Consider the following 23,290-nt stretch of genomic DNA (forward strand, 5'->3'; position numbering starts at 1 on the left):
GGAGATCACTTGGTGTGAGAACAGCTCAGAAAAATGAAAGGATAAAATTAAATTAACAGCTGCAGAGTGTTTTGGTTCTGACAGAGCTGTGCTGTGCTCCCTCCTGAGGGGGAACAGCCTCTCCCAAGCGCCTGCCAGCATCAGGTTTGTACTGGAAACGCCTGGGAATCCCAGCAGAATCCAACCTCAGCACCTTCCTGCTGCTCTGCTCGGCCTGGAAAACCACAGAAACAACCCCAGCTGCCCCAGAGGCTTTAACTGGGATGTAGCCTCCAACTCGCTCACATCTGACTCTTTCAGGCAGTTTGTGTTCTTCACCTACTGTTAAATATCCATGAAAGAGCAGCAGCTCTTGGCTCAGGTGGGCAGAGAAAGGCAGAGCCTGGAAAATCCCCTTTGGAATCCAGGAAAGGCAAGTGGAGAAGCCTCCAGTAACACAGAAATCAGATGTTGCTGCTCTTTCACCTTTCAGTGTCTTGGGAAGAGCAGGGTGAGAGGGTCCAGCTGTGCCAGCAGGGAGAGGGCTCAGAAAAGGAAGTTCTGCACCAGGGGAGAGCCTCAGCAGGGCAGTGCTGGGACCTCACTGAGCTCCATCAGGGTGGGAGAAGCTTCTGAACTCAGTCGTGTCCCTCTGGGGAGGGGGTGACAGCCAGGGACGGAGCAGCAGCTCCAGCTGAGCCCCCTGGGCCCCTTCTCTGCCCTGTGGATGCTGCTGGTGCCAGCCCTGGCCCAGGAACACTCCTGGGCCACTCACTGCAGGGCCAACTCTCTTCCTCTGGCCCTGGCTCACAAGAGATCTCTGCAGTGCAGGAGCTGCCCCCGTGCTGCTCCCTGGCTTTGGCCACGGGTGGATGTTTCAGAAATAACACACACTGACTGCTGAGGATTTCTGACCTCCAAACACCCACCTTGTCCTTCTGACCTCCGAGGAATTAAAGGTGAATCTCACTCCTTGCATCCTATCAGACTTTATTGGAGCCCTGCTTATCCTTGCAGAGCTTTTTTCTGTCAGGAGAGGCCCCCAAAACTCACTGTGGGAATAAAGCAGATCTATTTCAGCACCATAACATTTTATTAAACTACACTATCAAAGTTACATTGATGGCAGGGAGAACATTGCTATCAGTGCATATTTCCTGGACTAAGACTGTATTTGTAGCATCCAGCACTTGCTGAGGAAAAGGACACTGGAACAGAATCCTTAAGAGACGGTAGAAAACTTCTACAAAAGTCAGGGCAGTTGGGAACCAGCTGAGAGCTCCAACACTTCAAGACAAAGTGTGAGGGAAGGTGATTTTTAAAAAGTTTACTCGTAAGTGTGTTGAACTCACTCAGCTGAGGTTAAGAAGGTGCTGGTGCCCAGCAGTTTTTAACTGGCATCCCCATCCCTGCCTGTTCACACCCCACACAAATATTGTGTACTGCTCCTCGTGACCTGTGCTGACACCTGGATACAACAGCTCAGAGTGTTCTACAGTTATAAAAACCTGCTGCAGCTCTAGACCAAACAATAAAAAGTAGCAGAAATACATTCTATACAGAAGTAAAAAAAAAAAAACAAAAAAAACCAAACCAAACCCAGCTGAATTCCAGACAAATATTAGAGTACATCAGGTTGGGTTTAGAAAGTCTCACCTCTAACACCTATGTCACTATTTCTACTCTCCACGAGCTCTGCCACAGCTCAGAGCTGCTTCTGGCACAGAGAGGACACCCCCAGCTCTGCAGCACCCCTGGGAGGGGATGGTGACACCCCTTCCCCAGGGCTGCAGCTGGGCTGGGGATGAAATAAGGCTTTTCCAGTCTTCCTGGGAAGACTCAGGGTTCAGTGAAGGCCGGGAGCTGTGTGTCCCAGCCCTGGCAGAGCAGAAGGAGGTGTGGAGAGCACGGAGTGAGGGATATGTACAGCAGTCTGCAGGGACAGGGGCGCAGGGCCTTTCCCAGGGAGGTCACGCCCAGCCAGCTGGGATCTGCTCCACAAAGCTCTTCTGGGGAGTCAGTAGCACCCATCCTTCCAGGAGTCGTCCTCGGGGGTCTGTGCTGCCTGGAGGAACCTGGGGGGACAGAACAGCACCTCAGGGACAGCTCCAGCCAAAGCCCTGCAGTGCACACAGGTTTGGGTTAGCAACACCTCCCTGCCATAGCTGAAGAGCTGCTGTCACACCAGCAACACAGATTTGAGGCACTTTAAGGAAATTCAGTGGCTGTTACTGGATGCTTAAACACTCCCAAAGTAACAGTGTTGGGACTTCAGCCCATGACTGGGTTTAAGAGAAATATTTTTCCATGCAAACATAACTGAAGACATGAAAAATAATCAGGTAAGTAGAGCACTGATATAAATTAGGAGATCAGAAATTCCCTTTTTCATGTTTTTAAAGTAAGTAGATGCATTTCAATGTATGGCTCCAATGGGAGATTAAAGATCATCAAGCACTGGTTGTGTATCAGTCATATAATAACAAATCTCAATCAATTTCACTTCCCTCAATCAGGAAAGTCTGAACTGTAGCGCAGTAGCTGTTAAAAAACCATCAACAAGAATAAAAACTGAGTGCTGTGACAGCACTCCCTGTGCTCTGCTCTCACCCTGCTGCTGCACGCAGCTCCTGCAGTGGCCAGGTTTGAAGCCCCACTCACCTCCTGGACGGGGCCGTTGCCTTTCCCTTGGGCACAGCCACCCCTGCCACGGCCGGCCGCGCTTTCAGGGCAGAGCCTTTGCCCACGGTCACCATGGTGCTGCTTCTGGAAGTGCAACTGCTGCTGGGAGAGCCCGTGTGCAGCTGGGGCTTGCGGGCCGGGGGCACGGGAGCCGTGTAGCCGCAGGGCTTCCCCACCTGCCTGCCGGCCAGCAGGGAGCCGGCTCCCGAGGCCGCCTTGCCGGGCTGGCGCACCGTGAGCGGGGACTGCGCGGGCCCCGAGGAATACCTGAGCTTGCTGGGAGTCAGACCTGCAGGGACAGCAGAGCGCCTCTGAGGGCTGGCTAAAGAGAGAAGGGGATGAAGGCATGTGGGAGGTGTGGCACTGACCTGCTGACCGCTGCTGAGTCCTGGGAATGCGGCTGCTGGGCACCTGCAGGTCGGACTCCAGGCTGCGGCTGCTGCGCACGGCCTCGAGCGTGCGGAGGCTGCTGCGGGCCAGGTTGGGCATGCTGTGCCTCAGCTCCTCTGAAAGCAAACACAGCCTCAGCCCCCTGCTGCTGGCTTAAGGCTCTCTGCAAAAAGCCCTGCACTTAAAAGCAGTCTGCACCTGGTTCTGAGCTTCCAGTGAACAGCGGTGATCCCGAAATCACGGGACATGGAGATGGGAAGGGACCCCCGAGATCATCCCATCACCCCAGCGGCACCACCATCACCCCAGAGCCACAGCCCCCAGAGCCACAGCCAGAAAGGGTGACCCCACCACCTCCCCGGGAAACTCACTGCACTTGTGTAGGGAAACAATTGTTTCTAACACATAACCTGCACCTCCCCTGGTGCGGCTTGAGGCATCTCCTCTTTCCCTCGGGACATGGCAGAGCAGACTGGGACATGGCTGCAGCCGCCTGCCAGGAGCTGTGGGGAGCAGTCAGGGCCCCTCTGAGCCTGCTCCTCTCCAGACTGAACTGCAGCTCCCTCAGCCACTCCTGCTGCTCCAGCCCCATTCCCCCCTCTGGCCACACTCCAGCCCCTCAAAACGTCCTTTCTGTAGGGAGGGCTCAGAGCTGCACACAGCACTCGAGGTGTGCCCAGCACAGGGGACAATCCCTGCCCTGCTCCTCTGGCCACCCTGCTCCCCACCCAGACCCCTGCTCTCCATCCAGCACCCTGCTCCATCCAGCACCCTCCTCTCCATTCATCCAGCACCCTGCTCTCCATCCAGCACCTGCTCTCCATCCAGCACCCTGCTCTCTCCATCCAGCACCCTGATCCATCCAGCACCCTGCTCTCCATCCAGCACCCTGCTCCATCCAGCACCCTGCTCTCCATCCAGCACCCTGCTCTCCATCCAGCACCCTGATCCATCCAGCACCCTGCTCCATCCAGCACCCTGCTCTCCATCCAGCACCCTGATCCATCCAGCACCCTGCTCCATCCAGCACCCTGCTCTCCATCCAGCACCCTGCTCTCCATCCATCCAGCACCTGCTCTCCATCCAGCACCCTGCTCTCCATCCAGCACCCTGCTCTCCATCCAGCACCCTGCTCTCCATCCAGCACCCTCCTCTCCATTCATCCAGCACCCTGCTCTCTCCATCCAGCACCACCAGTGTGGGAATTCCAAGCACAGAAAGCTCTCAAAATCTTGTAAATGCGAGCTTAGACACAAAGTTTCACCCGAGCCCTTAGAGAAAGCTTCCAGATTTAGAAGCATAAGCAAGAATGTAAGTTTAAATAGAAAAACATTAAGTTAGGTTATAAAAAGTTTTAAAGTCAAAACACAGGAGTAGTTCTAAAACTAATAAAAAGTTTAAAGTATAACAAGTAATTTTGTGTGTCATTAGATAATTAAAAACATCTGAACTGCAACATAATACATATAATAATATAACATATATACATTATATATGCATATATAACAAATCTATAACAAATATAATGTCATATACAATGTATAATATATAATATTTAATATATAATATTATACAATTAGATATAATAATTATAATTATATCTAATTATATAATATATATTATTAATATATTATGTATAGTATATGTATTATTATTATTTAAGTTCTGGCTCAATATAATATTTTATACTTAATTATTATAATATTTTAATATAATTAATCCATTAATATATTATTTTATATTTATTATAGTTTATTGCCAAATTACATAATTATCTATATTATATAATAACACATATATAATAGTATATAATATTAATATAATTATAATGTTAATATAATTATTACTATATTATATTATATATATTATATATAATTATATATTATATTATTATATTATATATAATTATATATATTATATTATTATATATATAATATATAATATATATAATATACATATATTATAATGTTGTTATAATTATTATATTATATTATTATATATATTATATTATATTATATATAATTATATATATAATTATATATATTTTATTATTATATATATAATATATCATATATAATTATATATAATTATATATAATGTATATATAATAATATACATATATTATGTTATTATATTGTTATAATGTTATTATATTGTAATATATAATAATATAACAAATATAATAAATAAATAATATAATATAGAATAAAATAAATTATATATAATTAAATATATATAATAAGTTAATAAATTATATAAATATATATAATTTATTATATATTATAAATATATATAATAAAATATAGAATATAACGAACTGTTAGCGCAAAAGTAAAACCACCCTTTTACAGCACTCATTTATTAACTAGTGAACCTTTAAAAACCCCTTGTCACCTACAGTCCTGTAACCACTATCGCTTTGTAAACACAGCAAAACCGCTCTGACTCCTCCATAAAGCCGTAAAAAAAAGCAGAATAAGGCACGCTTTCCAAGATGTCCCCCCAAAGCTCAGCATCCCTGCCGCGGTGCCCGGAGCTGCCTCACCTTCGCTGTTGGCGTACTTGAGGCGCTGCTGCCCGGGGCCCTGCAGCGCCCGGCGCGGGGCCCGCAGCCGCGCCCGGCCCAGCTCGGCTCCCGACGGGGACTGGCAGCGCGGAGAGCCCCGCGGGGAGGGCGAGTAGCGCTGGGCGCTGCGCAGCGACAGAGAACACTCGCAGTCGTCCTCGTCCTCCAGGCTGTAGGTGTCGAACTCCTGGTCGCTGTAGGTGCCGCGGCGCAGGGAGTGCAGCGAGGCGCTGGAGCTGCGCCGGGACACGGAGGCCGAGCTGGAGGCGCAGTCCTGCCGCAGGCCTGGGGACACGCGGGGGACACGGGCAGCGAGGCCACAGCCGAGACAAAGGGAGCCGAGTGTGCACACAGGGCTCAGGGTAACGCCTGTCCCCTCCGGAATCCGGCAGCTGGGACAGCGTCACCTGCTCGGCGCTGGTTAATTACGGCACTGCAGGGGACGCTCCCTAATCCCACCTGAGATTGTGGACATTGCCATCAAGCTCCAGCGGGTTAAGCAGGTATAGCAGTCTAATTTACAGGTATGGGAGTCTCATTTGCAGGTTAAATCTTTTAGTTTAATTCCTTCTGCACCCAGCAGCATTTCAAAGTTGGAAATGAATATTTCAAGCCTGCCTTCCCTTGAAAGCACACCTGCCTGGGTGGCACCTGGGTTATCTACAGCTGCTCACCAGCCTATGCCTTTATTGAAGTTTTCCTGCTTGACAATATATAAACAACTTAAAAAATGAATCAAATAAAGCCCCAACCCCCCTAAACAAACACACAAAACTCACTCTCTTCCTGCAGCCGTGCCATGACCTGGACATCGGTGAGGTCCTGCAGTTTGTAGCCCATGGAGATGGAGTCGTCCGAGGTGCTCAGCTCACTGTCCACCGAGGACTGGGAGCTCAGGGCCGAGTGCATGCTCAGGTACCCTGGGGAGAGGGACACAAACCCCGTCAGACACTCCCAAACCCAGCAGGAACAGCAGGGACCTCTCCCAGGAACTCAGCAGTGCAGCTGGCAGCTCCAGGTCCAGCTGTGAGAAGTAAGGATTTGGAAATTCCAACACTCAGTTTTTAACCTGTGGTTCTCAGGTGCTTTTCAAACAAGGAATGTGAGGCTGACTGGCAGGAAGCAGCTTGGTCAGTGCCCATGTAAGAAATACATTTTTCACCTGAACTTCACACCTGTGTTTTCCATGTCAGCAGTTACTTCTCTCTTCCAAGCTGGCTGAAGAAATAATGTTGGGAACCTGCCGTTTTTCCTTGCCTGGCTGGGTTTGATCACAGTTTGAAAGGGCTGCTCAATTTTGCTGGGAAATGGTTTATTTTAACATCACTGTTGAGCATTCAGGAGGTGCCCTGCCTTCGAATCTTCTCAGAACATGGCAGGAAAACTTCAGTGAGCTTCAGGATGCTTAAATAATACAGTGAGAGAAATGTGGCTGTACCTTCAAGGTGCATCTGGGTGTATGCTCCACAAATACACACTCCAAGTCAAGATATTCCACAATAAAATCCCATTTCTTTCCTCCTGGTGTCAGGAAAAGAGTGTAAGAGTTGAAATAAATCCATCCTGAGCAGGGCTTGCACCTGTAGGATGTGGTGTCATGAACAAGCATAGCTTTCCTGCTCTAATTAACAGCACCCTCAGCACTGATTAAAAATCCAGCTGGAGACCAGCTTTCTGAAAGGCAAAACTTTGTTTAGTTTGGCTGTTGCATTTCAAACTGCAGGTCTAGTTAAAAATAGCCAAGGAGGGGGCAAAACTGCTCCTTCTTCCATCAGTGAAGCTGAGCTGGTGATTGTTTCCAAACAGAAACCGCACCTGGGTTTTGTCAGAGGGGTTGGTTTGGATTTCAAGGGAAGCCCCCGTTAAACATTTTCCATTTGAAGGGTAGGAAAGGTGTTTTTTCTTGGGAATAAAGTAAGATTTGAGTCAGTCAGGTTGACAGGAAACTTTAAACTTGACTTAATGCTTGCACAAGGCACAGGGAGAGGCACATGAGGTGAAGTGAACACTTCATGCTCTGAAAGGGCAGAGCCTGTGCTGGCCCTGCCCTTTAACCTTTCACCTTTATAACATTTGCAGAGTGAACCTTCCAGAAGCCAGAGACACTTTGGCTTTACTCATCAGGAGCTGTTTCTGAGTGAAAAGGTGCTCAGACACCTGGATTGCCCCCCAGTCTCCTATGAAAAACAAGAAATTGCCTCAGAGATGTTTCCTTGCAGAGCTCACCTGGCAAAAACCCTCAGTCCTACGTGCATCCTTTTGTTTGCAAAACAGAGATAAGTGTTAATTTCTATTTATAGCAGAAAACCAGACCTCAAGAACAAACCTGCACCTGTGAAAACAGCCACAGGCAACACTTCTCCTTTTTTTAGAGGGGGGAAAAAAGTTCATTTACCATCAAGTTTGGAGGCAGAGACTGTTAAACATGCTTTGTGTTCTGAAACATGCAAAGTAGGCTTTAGCAATTTCCACACAGAACAAACAAATAAGGAAGAGTCCTTTGATAAGAGAGCCAAGAGGCAAAGCCTTTGTGCTGGGAACAGCAGGAGCTGCACCAGGGATAACAAATGGAGCTCCTGGAAGGCTGTTCCTGGCTCCTCAGGCACAGGGAGGCTCCAGGCCAAAGCATTTTGGAGCAGCTTCATTATCAGGCTGGAACAAGAGTTGTGGCTGAGCTGCCTCTAAGGTAGGAATCTTCCTCCACACACAATCAAGGCTGAAGGAAAACTTCTGGTGTTTTGTTTTAGCTGCCCACTCAGGCAATTGAAGGCTTTATCCTGGAGACTTTGGCAGCTTTCTGTTCTCTGTATTAATCAATATTCCCAAGAGAAACCTTCCCCAGAAAACCAAATCCATGTCACTCTGTAAAGACCACATCTACAGTTTACAACATTATTCAAGAGTAATATATTTTTGCCCCAACAGCTGTTTTCTATTTTCAGCCACTTAAAATTAGTACAATTCATAAATATATATATATATATATATATATATATATACAGAGAGATAGAAAGTAGAGAAACCCAAACCAAGAAATAACTACAGGACATTTAGAATGCAAGGAGGCTTTCCCCCACACAAATGAAACCTGGGTGAGGAAGGGAGCAAACAAAAAAGGGGAAAACACCACGAGTGGCCATGAGAACTTTTCCCTGTGCCAGTTCCTAACCCTCCTTGCATTTTAAAGAGCCCAGAGCTGCAGTGCCATGCCATACCTGAGCTGCCACAGGTTAGTAGTGCTTTGTTAGTCGATTTGAGGTGCCCAGGAGAGTTTAGTGCATTGCTACAGGAGCCTGCCTCGGAATTCAGGTTATGTGCGCTGGGAGATGCCAGGGGGCTGCAATACAGGTTTTTCCATCTACTGGCTAGAAGGAAAAATACAAAAAAGCCACAAAGGTTAGCAAATTATTTTGGAAACAGAGAGCAAGATCAAGAACAAGATAGAGAGGTATCAAACAGGGTTAAATTCTGCAGAAGAGGTACTTGGTGGTACCAGTGCCCAGTCCCCCACTCATGTCCTTTAACTGGCTTTGTCCCTTCTGGAGAATTCCAAGAGTAACTCCTGACAAGCCTGAGAAGTCATACATTTCACAGAGTTCCAGTCCTGGGCTTCCCAGATGATTATTTCCATCAGTATCTGCCACTTCTACACCCCTTCATTTTAGAGAACTCACTGAACTTTGTGTTACATGTGTGTTGTTCTGAGTTTTTATGATGGAACCAAGACAGTATTAAACCACAGAAATGATGCCAATCCAATATAAAAACCAACTCTTTCAATTAAATTTGTTCAGCTCACACACACTCATGTGTTCATAAATGAACCAAAATAAGGCAAAACCAAGTGCCCCATCCTCACTGGAGGTGGAATGAGCAGCTACAACACTGAGGAAATTACTCACACCACGATCTGGAGGTACTCAAGGGGCTGCTGAACTGCCCACAGAACTCAGTTCCCCCTACTGTGAGAAGATCAGCTGAGAAAATAATGAAGATTCACCGTATTCATGTTCGTTTTTTTTATTTCTCCCACAAATATTACCAGGTCAGACTAAGTACGACTGAAGCCCGACACATTTCAGAGAGAAGAGAGGTAATCAAATAGATTTCATTCACATTTCTAAGCACAGATGGTTTATGAAAGCAAATGGAGTTTGTTCTCAAAGTCTATTCAGTTATCTCTAATCAGGAATGCCAAGGTTAAACTCAAGAGAAGCCTGAGATCTCAAGCAGTGCCAAACACTGTCAGAATGAAAAGTAAAACCACCCCAAAGCAGTGAGCTCAGACTCCAAAGCACAGGGCTCAAACTGCTGGTTAAACTGAAATCAGAATTCTTGCATTCCCATGGAGACAAACCCAGGCACCACAAACCCTCAGACACCAGCGTGGGGACCCAGCTGGGGTTGGATTCCAGCAGCTCAGGGATATCCCTGAGCTTCCAAACATTGATTTTCTCAGAAATCTTGGTCTTTTTCAAACACAGCTTTTGTGTCTGGAGCTTCCCAAATCCAGCTGGACAGAGGAGACTGCAGCACATCTCTAGGATCTAGGGAACACCCAGCACCAGGTGCTCCTCTCCACAAAGAAGCTGCAAGAACAGTTTCTCATGCTTCTCTCCCCACTCCCCAGCAATCACATTTTTTTCCTCTACACCTTTCTTACATTTAAAAATGTTTAAATATTAACAAAACTTAAAAATTCAAGAGCCTGACAAGACTGAGCTGGCTTTTGCTGCTCAGAATGAGATTTGCAGAGGCTGCAGCTGCCCTACCTTGGTCCAGCCTGTTGATGAGGGTTCTGCAGGCAGCCTCAATCTCGGGGCTGGGATTGTCCAGCACCTGCCGACACCACTTCAGAGGAGAGCCTGTTTTCTCATCCATGGATTTCCTTGGAGACACATACAGCCTTTGCAAGGATTCAAAGGAGACAGGAAGAAATGCTTGTTAATTCAAAGCATACAGCTACCAAAGTGGAATTTGCTAGAGTGTAGCCATCAGGGACCGACAGCTACCCAGATTTAAAAATTCAAGTTTAAATCACGTATTATGACTCAGGAAGAAAATTTACTGCCACAACAGGAAAATTCAGTGGCTTCACAGAGAAACCCACAGCTCTGCAAGGCAAGGTGCCAGCCTGAGCTGGAAATGAAGTTGTTGGAATACTCACCTGTCTCTCTCCACTCCCCTCTTCCAAAAAACGCCCCCTCAGAGGCAGTGAGGGTGCCCCTAACCCGAGCTGCAGGGTTATCTCCTTCTGGGAGTTGTCACTTTTGTTTCAAATCCTCTGGATGTTCCACCTGTTCAGCACTGCTGTGTCCTCACAGCAGCTCTGAGGCACCCCAGGGTGCACTCCCAGATTCCATAAAGCCCTTCACTGGAGGATTCAGACATTCCCAGACAGGCAGGAAGTCTGGCTGTGCCTTATTTTCCCTGTAATGTCAGAAAAATTCTCCTCCAGCCAAAGTGTCTGCCACATCTCTGACACCTCCATTGCTCTGCATGGACACCCAGGATTAGCCTTACGGATAGACAGATTTAATCATCTTAAACTCCTGGATTATTTACAAGGGATTGGGTGTAAAGAAGCATCTCCAGCAGATTTCCAAAGCAGAACATTCCTCTGAGGAGAGGTCAAAGCTGGAAGAGCCTTTGATCTAAAAGCAACTTAAGAATTTTATTTACACATCCCACATTTGTATTTTTTAAAAGCTAAAAGCAGTTCTCTGTTTTTTTAATGTTTTTGCTGTTCAGCAACACATTCAAAACTTATAAGGGGAAAGAAGAATCTGAACCTTGCACATCCAAACGTGAAACCTGTTTTTAATTCTCACACATCACTTGGAGAACACCCTGATGCAGAAGGCAGTAAGACCTTGACCTAGATCTGGAACCTGATGGTCTTTAGGGTCCCTCCCAGCCCAAATCCTCCTGGGATTCTGTGATTTGTGGACATCAGGTTTGGCTCTCAGGTTCCCCCTCCCCTGAGGCTCTGCTGAGCTGCTGGCCCAGCCTTCAGCTGCTCCCTCTGCACCAGAGAACCCCCGGCAGGAGCTGTCCCATGCACACACTCACACAAGTGCTGCTTTCTCACCAGCACCTCCCTCTCCTGCTGCTCCTTCACCTCAGGGACTGCTCACAGGTGACAAAGAACCCTCCTGGCCACCACCAAACCACCCACAGCCACACCTGAGCGTTTGTGGCGTTCCCAAAGCTGACGTATCCAGAGGATTCCACCTTCACCAGGCCAAAATCCAACATTTAAGCATCAATTGGCCACGAGGGTGGAGTTAAGATTTCAAGGGATGTCTGCCTCAGTTGCCTCCTCCTCTCTCCCAGCTTCTGCCACTCCTGCAGCAAGGAACACTGAGCCTTTCTGCTCCAGATACTCATTCTCTCACAGCTCAGATCCAACCCAGAAAATACTGATTTCCACAACAAATCAGCAGGAATGTCAGTCATTGTCCCACTCATCCCTGAAAACCTAGGTTTAAAATACACAGAAACACCGTGGGACTCTCACTGTGTTCCTCTGCCTGTAACACCAACACCCAGCCAAGACACAACATAAACAAGAGCTGGGATATTTAAAATATTGTACAGGTCTGCCTGACCTACTGCCCTGGCTCCTGTCCTGGATCCAGGCAGGGATAACATGGAATGCAGAAAGCAGAATCTCTGCATGCAGCAGCTCTCAAAACACTCTTTGTAACCTGGAGAAAGACATTATTCCCAATTTTCTGCCTCCTGACTTCCCAGCCCTGCCTCTAGCCAGAGCCCTCTTTTTCAGGGAAGAGACTCAGCCTCTTTAGTCACAGCTCACACACCTTCTCCCCACCAAGCTTTACACAAATCCACATACAAATAAAAAAAAATCCAAGTTTGTTTTTGACAAAATAAATGCTGAGGAATGAATGCAAATATTCCTGACTCTCCAAAGGTACCTCTCAGGGCAGACCCCCCAGCAAATCCTGCTGCGTTTCTGCACGGATAAATGAGCATTACAAGCACTCAAATCCAATCAAACCCAGGAAGCACAGTGCTCCCTCTCCCTGGATTTATTGTACACTTCAGACCACAAAAGGAGCAGTAAAACCATCACACAAAAAAAAAGGCCAACAGCCTCCTCAGGGCAGGTCAGGCTGCTCTGCACATATTCCAGGTTAAGGCAGAGAACCCTGCCTGCTCCAGCAGTTGTTCTGCCCAGCTCCTGCCGTGCTCCTCACCCTGATTTTTCCCCCCAGGACCATCCCAGCTGAGGATGGCAACCCTCATTTGCTTGGCAGAGCTATTCCCACGTGGAGCAGAGCTCTGGAGTCCTCTGGATCAGAGGACTCCCATTTTTTTCTGCTGACAAGTCCTTTGGCAAGAGAAGCTCTCACAATTTCCCCAAACCCAATTAAGTGAACACAACTCAATCCTTCAGAGCACTGACAAGCCTAAAAAAAAAAATTAAAAAAAAAAGGAATTCTGGTTTGATTTCACAGCACCAGGGTTCCCATTTTCCTTCTGAAGGAGCTCTGGGGAGGGCTCAGCACCCTGACTTCTCCCAAGGTGCTGGCACAGCACTAAACTAAAAGCATCAGCCCCTCAAATATGTAAATGTGATTATTTCTCTGGACATATTAAGAGCCAGAAATCCCCTTTTCCTAGGCTCAGGAAAGTCCAGTGACCAGTGTCACCCACCAGAGGCTGACTTAACCCAGCCTCACATCCAGGGAGCTAAAAAGAGCCTTACCTTGGAAAAAGGGAAGGGTGAAAAGCTAAAAACTCTTGGCTTTCTTTAAAAACACTCTGAATTTTTCTTTCTGGTCCTTTCAGCCTCTGAGGCTGTTTGATTTGCCAGCTGAATCCCAGAAGCACTGGGAAAACAGGAGCCAGCCCAGAGTCAGAGCTGAACAAAGCCCTGCTCAGGAGCAAGCCTTACCCTGCGGTTCATTCCACTCCCTAAATGTCTCTGAATGTTTTCCTTTTGTCAAATTGCAAATAAAAATCGTTTATTTAGATACTTACAAGGCCTCATACAAAATGCACAGAGTAAACATTTGGGCAAATATTCCCAGTTTGATGTGTTGGGGGTTTGTTGTATAAATTATTAAATACGAACGAGATTTTCTTCAGTTTCGGAGAGGAAACCCTTCGACAATAGAGTATCTTTAGTTTCTGCTTACTAATGTTTGTGTTTACCCTGTAAAACAGAGTATTTTGTGACAAACATCTCTGGGAAGGACCCAGTGCCACAAGGATTTTTCTTCCATTAAGTTGTAGCCATTCACAAATAAATTTGTGATACTCTTTGCACTTTATTCTGACATAATCCAGAGCACTAAAACCTAATTTAATTTTAACCTAAATTAATTTAAACTAAATTAATTTATTTTTTTTTATTTAAAAATAAAGGAATATTCCAGAGATACTATTTCCCTTATGGAATCAATGTCACAGAAGGATTTACAGGAGCTAATGGCAACTATTGTTGGATTTTGAAATGCCTGCTTTTAAAAAAAAACCCAGACCCCAAGAATGCAGGAAACACAACAACTTTTCTCAACTTGCACAATGCACTGAGAAAAAGCATCCTCACCACTGAATAACAGATCACAGCAGTTCTGAGTGTGCAAGCCTGAGAATTTTAGATCCTGCTCAGGCAGAATATTTGCAGCAGAAATCTATAAATCATGAGAGCAGAATTCAGGCTGCAGAAGGCTCTAGAAGCAGTTAGGAAATGAAACTGAGCGTAAAGCAAAGCCCATTTCTGAAGACACAGCCTGGGTTTATTATCCATCTTCCAAAGCACTTGGCACCAGTGTCTGCAAGCAGCTCCAAAAATGGCAAACACTGATTTTCAGTCCTTTGAGTTATATACAACAGAGCAAGGAGAAGGAGACCTCAAGTAGCTCTAAGTGTTTAGAACAATTCAGGTTTATGAGATACACCTCCTTTAAGTGCTAAAAGGCAGCAGAACTCCTCTCCAAAGCATGGATTTCAAACAGGTAATACATTCATTTTTCCTTTCCTTTACATATCAGACTTCAGAGAGCTGATTTTCAGATTTAGTACTCTGCTTGTGCTGTGCTAATCTCAAATCTAAACACTCCTGCTGAATAGAAATCCTAACACAGACGAGACTGGGGTAGAAAGCCACCATGAAACAATATTATTCAGGTTCTGAAATGACAGAAACATAAAAGGAAAAAATGGGAAAAATCCTGTGGAGAACACTCCACACAAAAACACTCTGCTGTTAGCCCAAGGAGAGGTCAGAGCTTTATTCCTAAGAAATTGTAAAGAGAGGAAAAAATGACACTGCAAAGACTCTTTCTCATGTCTGTTTAGGGACTAATCCTGCTGAACAAAACACCAAAAATCAGTCCCCAAGTGAGAGCAGCTCTAAAGCTCAGATGAAATGAATCTCCTGACCCAGCCAGCAGCCCGTGCAGTGCTCACAGGGCACTGGGGTGCAGCTGCAGAGGGGTGCTGGGTGTCCACAGCTCCTGCAGCAGCAGCACCAGGCTGCTCCCCACCTCTCTGGCACTGCCACCGAGCGATTTCCCTCATTTTACAGAAATGTAAAGAGCAGCAGCCACAGCCTGGAGCACTTCCCAAGGCCTCTGAAGCAATTCCCCCTCCCAGGCTGAGCTCTGCACGCGATGTCACCACCAGGCAGGTTCTGCTTCTCAGCTCAGATGCAGAGGGAGGTGCCGGGGATGCTCCCACAGAGCTGCACTGGGGTTCTGGAGCAGCTCCTGGACCCAGAGATTGTCACCCAGCCCGTGGCCACCTGCAGCCAGCACAAACCAGTCAGTCAGGAAAGGTCTGGAGAAGTCACTTGTGCATTATTTAATGCAACAGTGGTAAAAACGCCTCACAAAATGGCCAGTCTGAGAAAACAAGACCTTGCAAATTGCTGTTTCTGAGCCGTGCAGATCTTGTCAGCAGCACCCTGTCGCAAGGAGAGATCACAGGGGAACTACAACCCAGCCTGTGAAGGGTTTAAATGCATTACACAGACACAGCCTGTAAGTGAAGCTCTCCCCCAGGTCAGAGGCACAAGGTGCTGCACTGAACTCCTGGATTTGTGCAGCATCATGTCCTCACCTGGTGGAATGTCTCCAGAATTTCTCTCCCTGTCTCTGGTGGTACAAGCAGCAATGATTTCCTCCAGTACACTGAATTAAAAGTCTTAAACATGAATACAGGAGAAGGTCACTGGTCACAGAGCTAAGGCTGAAAACTCACATTCCCAGAAACTGCCACACTGTCATCTCTGAGAGCAAACCACGCTCCTGCTCCCTACAAACACCACTTCAATGGCACCCCACTTGCTGTGCTGAGCACGGATTCAGGCAGGAGACAGCTCTGAGGTGAAGACAGCATGACCCAGTTTCAGTCGAGAGAGAGACTTTTGGGAATGAGAGCAGCAACTCAGGGATTCACCTGAGTGCCAGGGATTCCTTCTTCTCCTCACCCCATGGAAAAACCCCAGACTGACAAACACTGGGGAACACAAGCAATGGAATGCCATCAGCAGCTGGTTTGTTCCCTGGGTAAGGGGGAATTTGGATAAAAGCCTTCCCAAAACAGCTGCCCTGTGCTGGAGTCCAAGGTGAGCATCACTGAGCTCCTCAGTGCCCAGTTCCATGGGATTGGTGTCCAGGATATTTACAATTTTGAGCAGCTATTTGAGAAAGGGAGCGGAGGGAGCAGTCAGAGGCCAGGCAGCCCAGGGCAGAGTTACAGCAGCTGGGAGTGGGCACTGCCTCGGGTTTCACACAGCTCAGTCACCGCAAACACAGCTCCAAAACACCACTCAGAGCTGCTGGACCAGGGGAGCTGCACAGAAACTTCTGCAAGTTCCAGCTCAATGAAGAGGGGAATTCCAAAATAGAGCAGGGATTGAGACTCCACCTGCACCTGCAGAGAACAGCAAGAAACCCTCTGACCACTCCATCCTTCTTCCAGGGAAGAAGGATGCACAGTATTTTAAAAAGGATTGCAAATACACAATACACTCAGCTATTCCCTTTGGATTTGCTCACTCCAGGCAGCCCTCAATTCCCCCCATCAGCAAAGCCACCTTGTTAGAGCTGATCCTAAACTCACAGAGAATTAAGGGGCGTTTGTTGGGTTTCTTTGTTTGTTTTAAGAAAACCCTCCCTCCCCTCCAAGCAGTTTTCTGGTTCTTGCTGGGGGAAAGCACAAACAGTTGCAGGGGCTGCATGTGGGATGTGTTTATGGAGACAGTTTGGGATAATTGGCAATAAGCAGAGGCACTATTGATTGTACACAGGATTCATTCCCCGCTTTCAGAACAAGAAGCCACCACTAAAAGCAGCTTCCTGTCTCAGCAGGTTTGTTTGACAAGAGGAAAAGGGAACAGATGGAAGTGATGCAGCACAATCAAAGATAATTTATGGGAACAGCACTTGCACAAGGGCTCAGGATCATCACCCTTACCCAGCTCCTCAGGGAGCACAGGTTACCCTGTTCCAACCAGATCTGGCAAGGAAACAGAGGAAACAAACCCACAAGGATCCTGCAAGGTGCAGACTGAAGGGTACCAGGGAAAGAAGGGCGTTACCAGCCACCAGCTGAAGGGAAGGTGAAAGAACTGAACTCCCAGGCACAGAATCTCTCCTGATTCCACTGGGCAGCATCCCCTGCCTGGGTGCATCTCAGCCTCTGAGACTCAACAGAATTTGAAGACTCTCCCCTGTCACAGGCTCTGTAAATGTGAATATAAACCTGGCTGCTTCCATTAACGTAGAAATAATAAAGCCAGTCTTCCATATGCAATTTGTTAAATACATTCCCTTATTTATTTATAAGAAATCTGCTCAAAATGCTGGTTAGGAATATTGAAGAGTTCCAGTGATCAAGTTAGAACCAGTATTTGGATTTTAAAAGTGCACTTGCAAAGAAGAAAATATCATGTTTTAAATATAACCTCCAATTCAGGCTGGAGCTGATGCCATGACCTCATTGAGCTCCACTCCATTAAGAAAAACTTAACCTTCCCTTCTAACAGCTAATGAATGTTTGGAGCTGAAGGTTTGGTTTGTGCTCAGCAGCCCTGTCCTTGCTGCCAGATTAATCTGGCTACACAAATTTGAAACCCAATTTGCAGAGCCCTGAGGCTTTTCCTCCCAGGTCTTACAAATTAACAATTCCGGGTAAAATCCCAAGTCCCAGCTATTGCAGGAGCTGGAATCAGAGTCGAACTTTACATTTCTCTTGCCCTCCCAAAGGCTGCTAATCTGCTGATTTACAAAACAAGCTCTAAACGAGACTGCTGGTGGAGGGGAGAGTCCCAGAGAGTCGGGTCAGTTAAGGATTACATCATTGATCTGGTTCAGTTCATGTTTCTGAACAAAAGAGGTGCTTAACTGGAAAGAAACAGCCTTCAGGAGCTGGGAATGGCTCGTCTCCTCAGGTCCTAGCAAAAGCCACAAATTCCAGATGGTCTAGGCATTCTTATTGGCGAAATTCTTATTTTAAATATGGTATTTGACAGTTGTGTACAAGGTTTAAAAGCTCCATTATTCATTCATCTGCATGTGCTATATATAACTAAACTTAGAGGGAAAGGAAGCTGCAGCAGTGGCTGGAAGGAAGGGGGGAAAAACAGCACCTAGAGGTAAACTTATTTTTTAAAAAATAATGGTCTGGCACAATGGACATAAAAATAAGAACAGTCACTAATGAGAACTGCATTCTTGCTGCTAAAAATCCAAGTCCTGTACAGAAATCAGTTTGTGGCTTTAAATGAATTGCTCGCTTAACCACAGCACGTCCCTCTCCCCCAGGCCTGGGGATACCTACCAGCAATCCTCCTCCTCGGGGCAATTTTCCAGTTCTAACACTTTGACTTCATCCAGATCCGCCTGACTCGGAAGCCCCTCTAGATCTGTGCCCTTTTCACCGGGGATCTGTCCATGGATTGCAGCGGGGGCGCGGATCCCTGCCATGAGCAGGCTGCCCAGGAGCTCGGAGCTGGCACTCGTATCCACAGGTGAGGGACACCGGCCGTTGCTGTGGCTCTGCTCCCCGTGGGGAGACACCTCCTCGGGCACACTCTTGCAGCTGTATTGCACCGGGGCATCCAGGGCTCTTTTGAAGTTGTTCTCTCCTTCCTCCTGCCTCATTTTGCTCAGCTGGCTGTGCAGATCTGCCATCAGCTGCAACTCCTGCTGCTCTGCCAGGGCCTTGATGCTGCTGTTGATCTCCATCCCGTTGAGGCCGGGCTCGTGGTTGTCCACCCCGGCACGGATGTCCCCCGGCACGTTTGTCCCCAGCAGGGTCCTGCTGCTCCTGCTCCTGGCGTGCTGATTGTCCAGCTCCAGCCTCCTGACCAGCTCCCGCAGCTTCCGCACCTCCGGCCCCACGTCCTCGGGGGGCTCCGGGCCCATGGCCGAGTGCTCGGGGGCGTCTCTGCCCAGGGCCGGCTCCAGAGCGGGGTCCTGCTGGATCAGCGGCGCGTTCCCGGGAACCACCATCCTCCAGGGCTCCCACTGCAAACACAGCAAAGACACACAAAGGTTTTTAGGCAAATGGAGTTAAGACACGGGAAATTCTGGTTTTTATAAGCATCAGCTAATCAAGTTAGAACCAGTATTTGGATTTTAAAAGTGCACTTGCAAAGAAGAAAATATCATGTTTTAAATATAACCTCCAATTCAGGCTGGAGCTGATGCCATGACCTCATTGAGCTCCACTCCATTAAGAAAAACTTAACCTTCCCTTCTAACAGCTAATGAATGTTTGGAGCTGAAGGTTTGGTTTGTGCTCAGCAGCTGCGGTGGAAGATGTCTTCATCCAAATCCAAAAAGAACGACTGAAATTAGGGTTGAACGATGCAAAGCCCCAAAAATTCCTTGTTTTCTGAGCTGCAAGGATGTGCACCTGTTCTGCTGTCAATGAGTTTAGTAAAAGGAAGCTGATTTAATCCCCCACAATAGTTTAGTTTCCATCTGTTTACCAACAAAACACTTGAGAAAAGCACTGATGGAGCAAAGTCAGGAAACATCATTAACAAGGTGCTGACGTCAGACAACAATAGCGTCAAGAAAATGGTGAAAACATCCTTTGGTCATTACCAGGTTTATCCTAGAAAAGCAGAAAAAAAACTTGGAAAAATTTCTGTATCACCTTATACCAAGGCAGCAACAGGAACTGCAGTTACTGTGCTATGTGAAAATAAGCTTAAAATCATGTTTTTATTGGTGTCTCATCCTGTTACACGTGAAAAGAGAGGGGTGCAAACAGCAAAAAAAAAAAAAATCAAAAAATATATCCCAACTTATGATTACATATTCCACTAGGTAAAAAAAAAACATGAAGTGCATTTCACACTAGTTTTACAACATGAACAAACACTGCTTTTTCCCTCCAATTGATTTACATGAGTTTTCAGTTTCATTGGGCACATTCGTTTTCAAACTGACTCTTCACTGAAAACCCCTAATAATGAAAATCCCTTAATTAACGGTCCCAGAAGCAGTAAAATAGGTTAAAAGTCAGAAATCCTCTCTGTTTTGTAAAAGGAGGGCAAACAGACTGACAGAAGAGGGAGTGAGTCAACACAGCCAATTCAAAGTTTAAAAATTGATGCACTTGTTACAACTGCCATCAAACCCTGGCTTTTTGTGGCTGTGGATGTTCTTCCCCCTCCCTTTGCTGCCTGAAAATGTCATCTGTTTTTAAGTGCCAGTGGGCAAAGGAAACCACAAAAACTCAGTGTCACACAAAGCAAGGTTACAAACAGACACCCCCATAGGTACCTCAGCATCTCGCTGTTATTTAGGCACTTGTCACAGCAATAGCTGGGCACTTTTCTTTAAAAATCCATTTTGTTTTGCTGGGGTTTTGTTACCTGATTTATTATTATTATTATTATTTTGGTCCTCTATCTGCAATATGTAAATTTTTCAAAACTTCCACTTGAGTTAATAAAAAATACAAACAGCCCTTAGGAAGAGCTGTGAGCGAACAGAGCGCACTTTCCATATTCCAAACTTGTGCCTGTAAGCAGCACTGCTGAAAGCGTTCTGTCTTGGGGAAAAGAAAATTTACTGTGGAGTTACCAAGCAATCCCAGTCCCACCCATGTGCCGGGTTCAAAAAGCTCCTTGCATGGATTCCCACTCCTACAAACCCACACGGTGTGATTTCCAAAGGGATCTCCGAGGAAGGGGAGTGTGATTTCCAGAGATATCCCAAAGCTCAGCAACTCTGAGGATGCACCAGAGGGGAACTTCTAGGAGTTCCACTGTCCACAAGGAGGGGAATTAAGTCACCCAAAAAATCGGTTCCCTTCCAAGGCTGAAGAGCTGGGGAAAACCTCACGTGAGCAAAAAACACACCTTGAGGAGGAAGAGCAGCTGAAAAGCCTTCACTCTTTCCCGGAAACCACTGAGCCTAAAAACCACCCCCCCCAAAAATAACCCCAGCAAAGACATGCGGGGGAAGAGAGACAAACCTGCGAAAGTTAATTTCATTGTGTAACGGGGGGGTGGGAAGGAAAGAGATAAAACACGTTTAGAAGAAGGCAAAAAGGCGGCAGCCGTGAGCGGGTCGGAGACAATAATTCGGAGTTTGCCGAGCAGACATCCGGGTGTCTCACCGAGGGTAACGGTCCCCTCAGGCCGGGGTCTGCCGGGGCCACGGGGGCCCGGAGAGCCGGGGGGCTGCGAGGGCTCCCACCGCTGGAGAGGGTGGCGAGGGTGGGGAAAGGGGCTGGCAAGGGGCTGCGATGGGGCTGGGGGGTCTTAGGGGTGATAATGGCCATGGGGCTGGTGGGGTTGCAGGCTCTGGGGGAGGCTCTGAGAACCGGGGGGAGGCTTTGAGGGGGCTGTGTGGGGGATGTGATGGCCCGGGGGGGGGCGGTTCTGTGGGGCAGTGATGGCCATGGGGCTGTGAGAGCTACAGGGGAAGCTGCGGGGGCTCTGATGGCCATGAGCGCTGCGAGAGGGCTCTGAGAGGCCGGGGGGCTGTGGTGGCCGGGGGATCTGAGCAGCTCCGAGAGCCGTGGGGGTGAGGCAAAGGACGGGCTGAAGGTCTGTGGAGCGCTGCGAGCGGGCTCCGATGGCCGTGATGGGGGCGAGCGCTGTGCGGCACCGGCGGACGCGACCCCCGCGGGGGGCACGGGCGCGGCCGGTCCGCACCGAGCGCGGCAGAGCCGAGCGCGGCGGGCACCCCCTTCCCCATCGGACGGTACCTGGATGGATGGATGGATGGATGGACAGACGGCCGCACAGGCGGATGGAGGTCGGTCGGTGCCGGTGCCGCCTTTCTCCGGCGGCTCAGCCCGGCCCGCGAACGGCGGGAGGCGCCGCCCCCGCCCCTGTGTGGGGAACGGGGGATGGGGGCGCTGCGCCTGCGCGGGGCCGCCTCAGGCGGCGGCGGGCGGGGAGGGAGCGCGGTCAGCCCCGGTGAGGGGAAAAGGGGCGAGCGAGGGGAAAAGGGGGCGAGTGAAGGGAAAAGGGGCGAGCGAGGGGAAAAGGGGGCGAGTGAAGGGAAAAGGGGGCGAGTGAAGGGAAAAGGGGCGAGTGAAGAGAAAAGGGGCGAGTGAGGGGAAAAGGGGGCGAGTGAGGGGAAAAGGGGGCGAGTGAGGGGAAAAGGGGGAGAGTGAGGGGAAAAGGGGCGAGTGAAGAGAAAAGGGGCGAGTGAGGGGAAAAGGGGGCGAGTGAGGGGAAAAGGGAGCGAGGTGGAAATGCGGTGAGAAGGGGGGAAGGGGGATGGATGAAGGGGAGTGATGGTGGGAAGGAGGCGAGTGAGGGGGATCTGGACGTGAGGGAGGAGAGGGATGGATGAGGGAAATGGGGATCAGTGAGGGGAAAAGGGGGGGAAGTGGTGGGAAAAAGTTTAAAAAGGGGAGTGGGGGAAAGGTGAATGGGGAAAGGGAGAGGGGAAGGGGTAAGTGATGGTGAAAGGGGGATGGAATGGGTCAGGGAGGAAAGAGGGAATTAGAGGGAAATTGAGCAGCTGAGGGAGAAAAGGGAGAGGAGGAAAAAGGGGATTAATGAGGGTAAAATGAAGGAGTGATGGTGGCAAGGAGGTGAGTGAGGAGGAAAAGGGAAGAATGAAGGGAGTAGGGATCAGTGAGGGGGAAAGGGAGGAAAAGGTTTAAAAGGGGCAAAAAGTAAATGGGGAAAAGGGGGAAGGAATGAGTGAGGGGGAGGAAAGGGAAAGAGGGAGAAAGGTGAGGAAGTGAAGGAAAAGGTGAAGGAAAAGGGGAAAATGAGGGGAAGAGGGCTGAGTAGGGAAGGGGTATGAGATCTCCCTGTGTGTGTGAGATCCAGAAAAATGCACAAAGTACAGCTTAGCTGGGATCTCCCAAAGCTTCAGTGAGTGTAACGTCTCTTCAGGACAGCTTTATCAGGCAACAATAAAACCAGCGCCATTCTTTGACATCCTCCTCCCAAATGTGCGTGTTGGACACACACACAGCCTCTGGCACCTCCTGATAAGAAGCGTTGGATGTTTGGCAGTCACCAAGGCCACGTGCTCTGAACAGAATCTCATTTTTGTACCGGTTGGCCTGAACACCACGTCCAGCACTGGCACTGCCCAAGGTCTGTCCTGGTGTCACCTGGGCTGGTGTTAATTTTGTCACTCTGCTGGAAATTTTCAGGTGCTCTGGGAAGGTTTGGTCTGTGCAGAAGATGGGATTTCCAAA

The 23,290-nt window shown here is 48.0% G+C and overlaps 1 protein-coding gene across 4 annotated transcripts; it reads right to left on the reverse strand.

The window, feature by feature from the left end:
- Window positions 1-1,053: 1,053 nt before the first annotated feature.
- LOC111929264 (SLAIN motif-containing protein-like) lies at window positions 1,054-22,423 on the reverse strand. Of its 4 annotated transcripts, XM_086851031.1 has the most exons (9): window positions 21,830-22,423; window positions 18,437-19,125; window positions 10,390-10,523; window positions 8,833-8,982; window positions 6,397-6,537; window positions 5,597-5,902; window positions 3,030-3,167; window positions 2,641-2,950; window positions 1,054-2,054 (listed from the first exon to the last, which is right to left on the reverse strand). In XM_086851031.1, the coding sequence occupies exons 2-9, from the start codon at window positions 19,108-19,110 to the stop codon at window positions 1,997-1,999; spliced, it is 1,911 nt and encodes a 636-aa protein (XP_086707157.1). In that variant the 5' UTR covers window positions 19,111-19,125; window positions 21,830-22,423; the 3' UTR covers window positions 1,054-1,996. The 4 variants fall into 4 exon arrangements, with proteins under 4 accessions (XP_086707157.1, XP_086707158.1, XP_086707159.1 ...); XM_086851032.1 differs by lacking the exon at window positions 8,833-8,982 and having other exon boundaries at window positions 21,830-21,980; XM_086851033.1 differs by lacking the exon at window positions 5,597-5,902 and having other exon boundaries at window positions 21,830-21,980.
- Window positions 22,424-23,290: the final 867 nt, after the last annotated feature.

This window comes from Cyanistes caeruleus, chromosome 14 (assembly GCF_971803275.1).
Source record: "Cyanistes caeruleus chromosome 14, bCyaCae1.hap1.1, whole genome shotgun sequence".
NCBI classification, from domain to species: Eukaryota; Metazoa; Chordata; class Aves; order Passeriformes; family Paridae; genus Cyanistes; species Cyanistes caeruleus.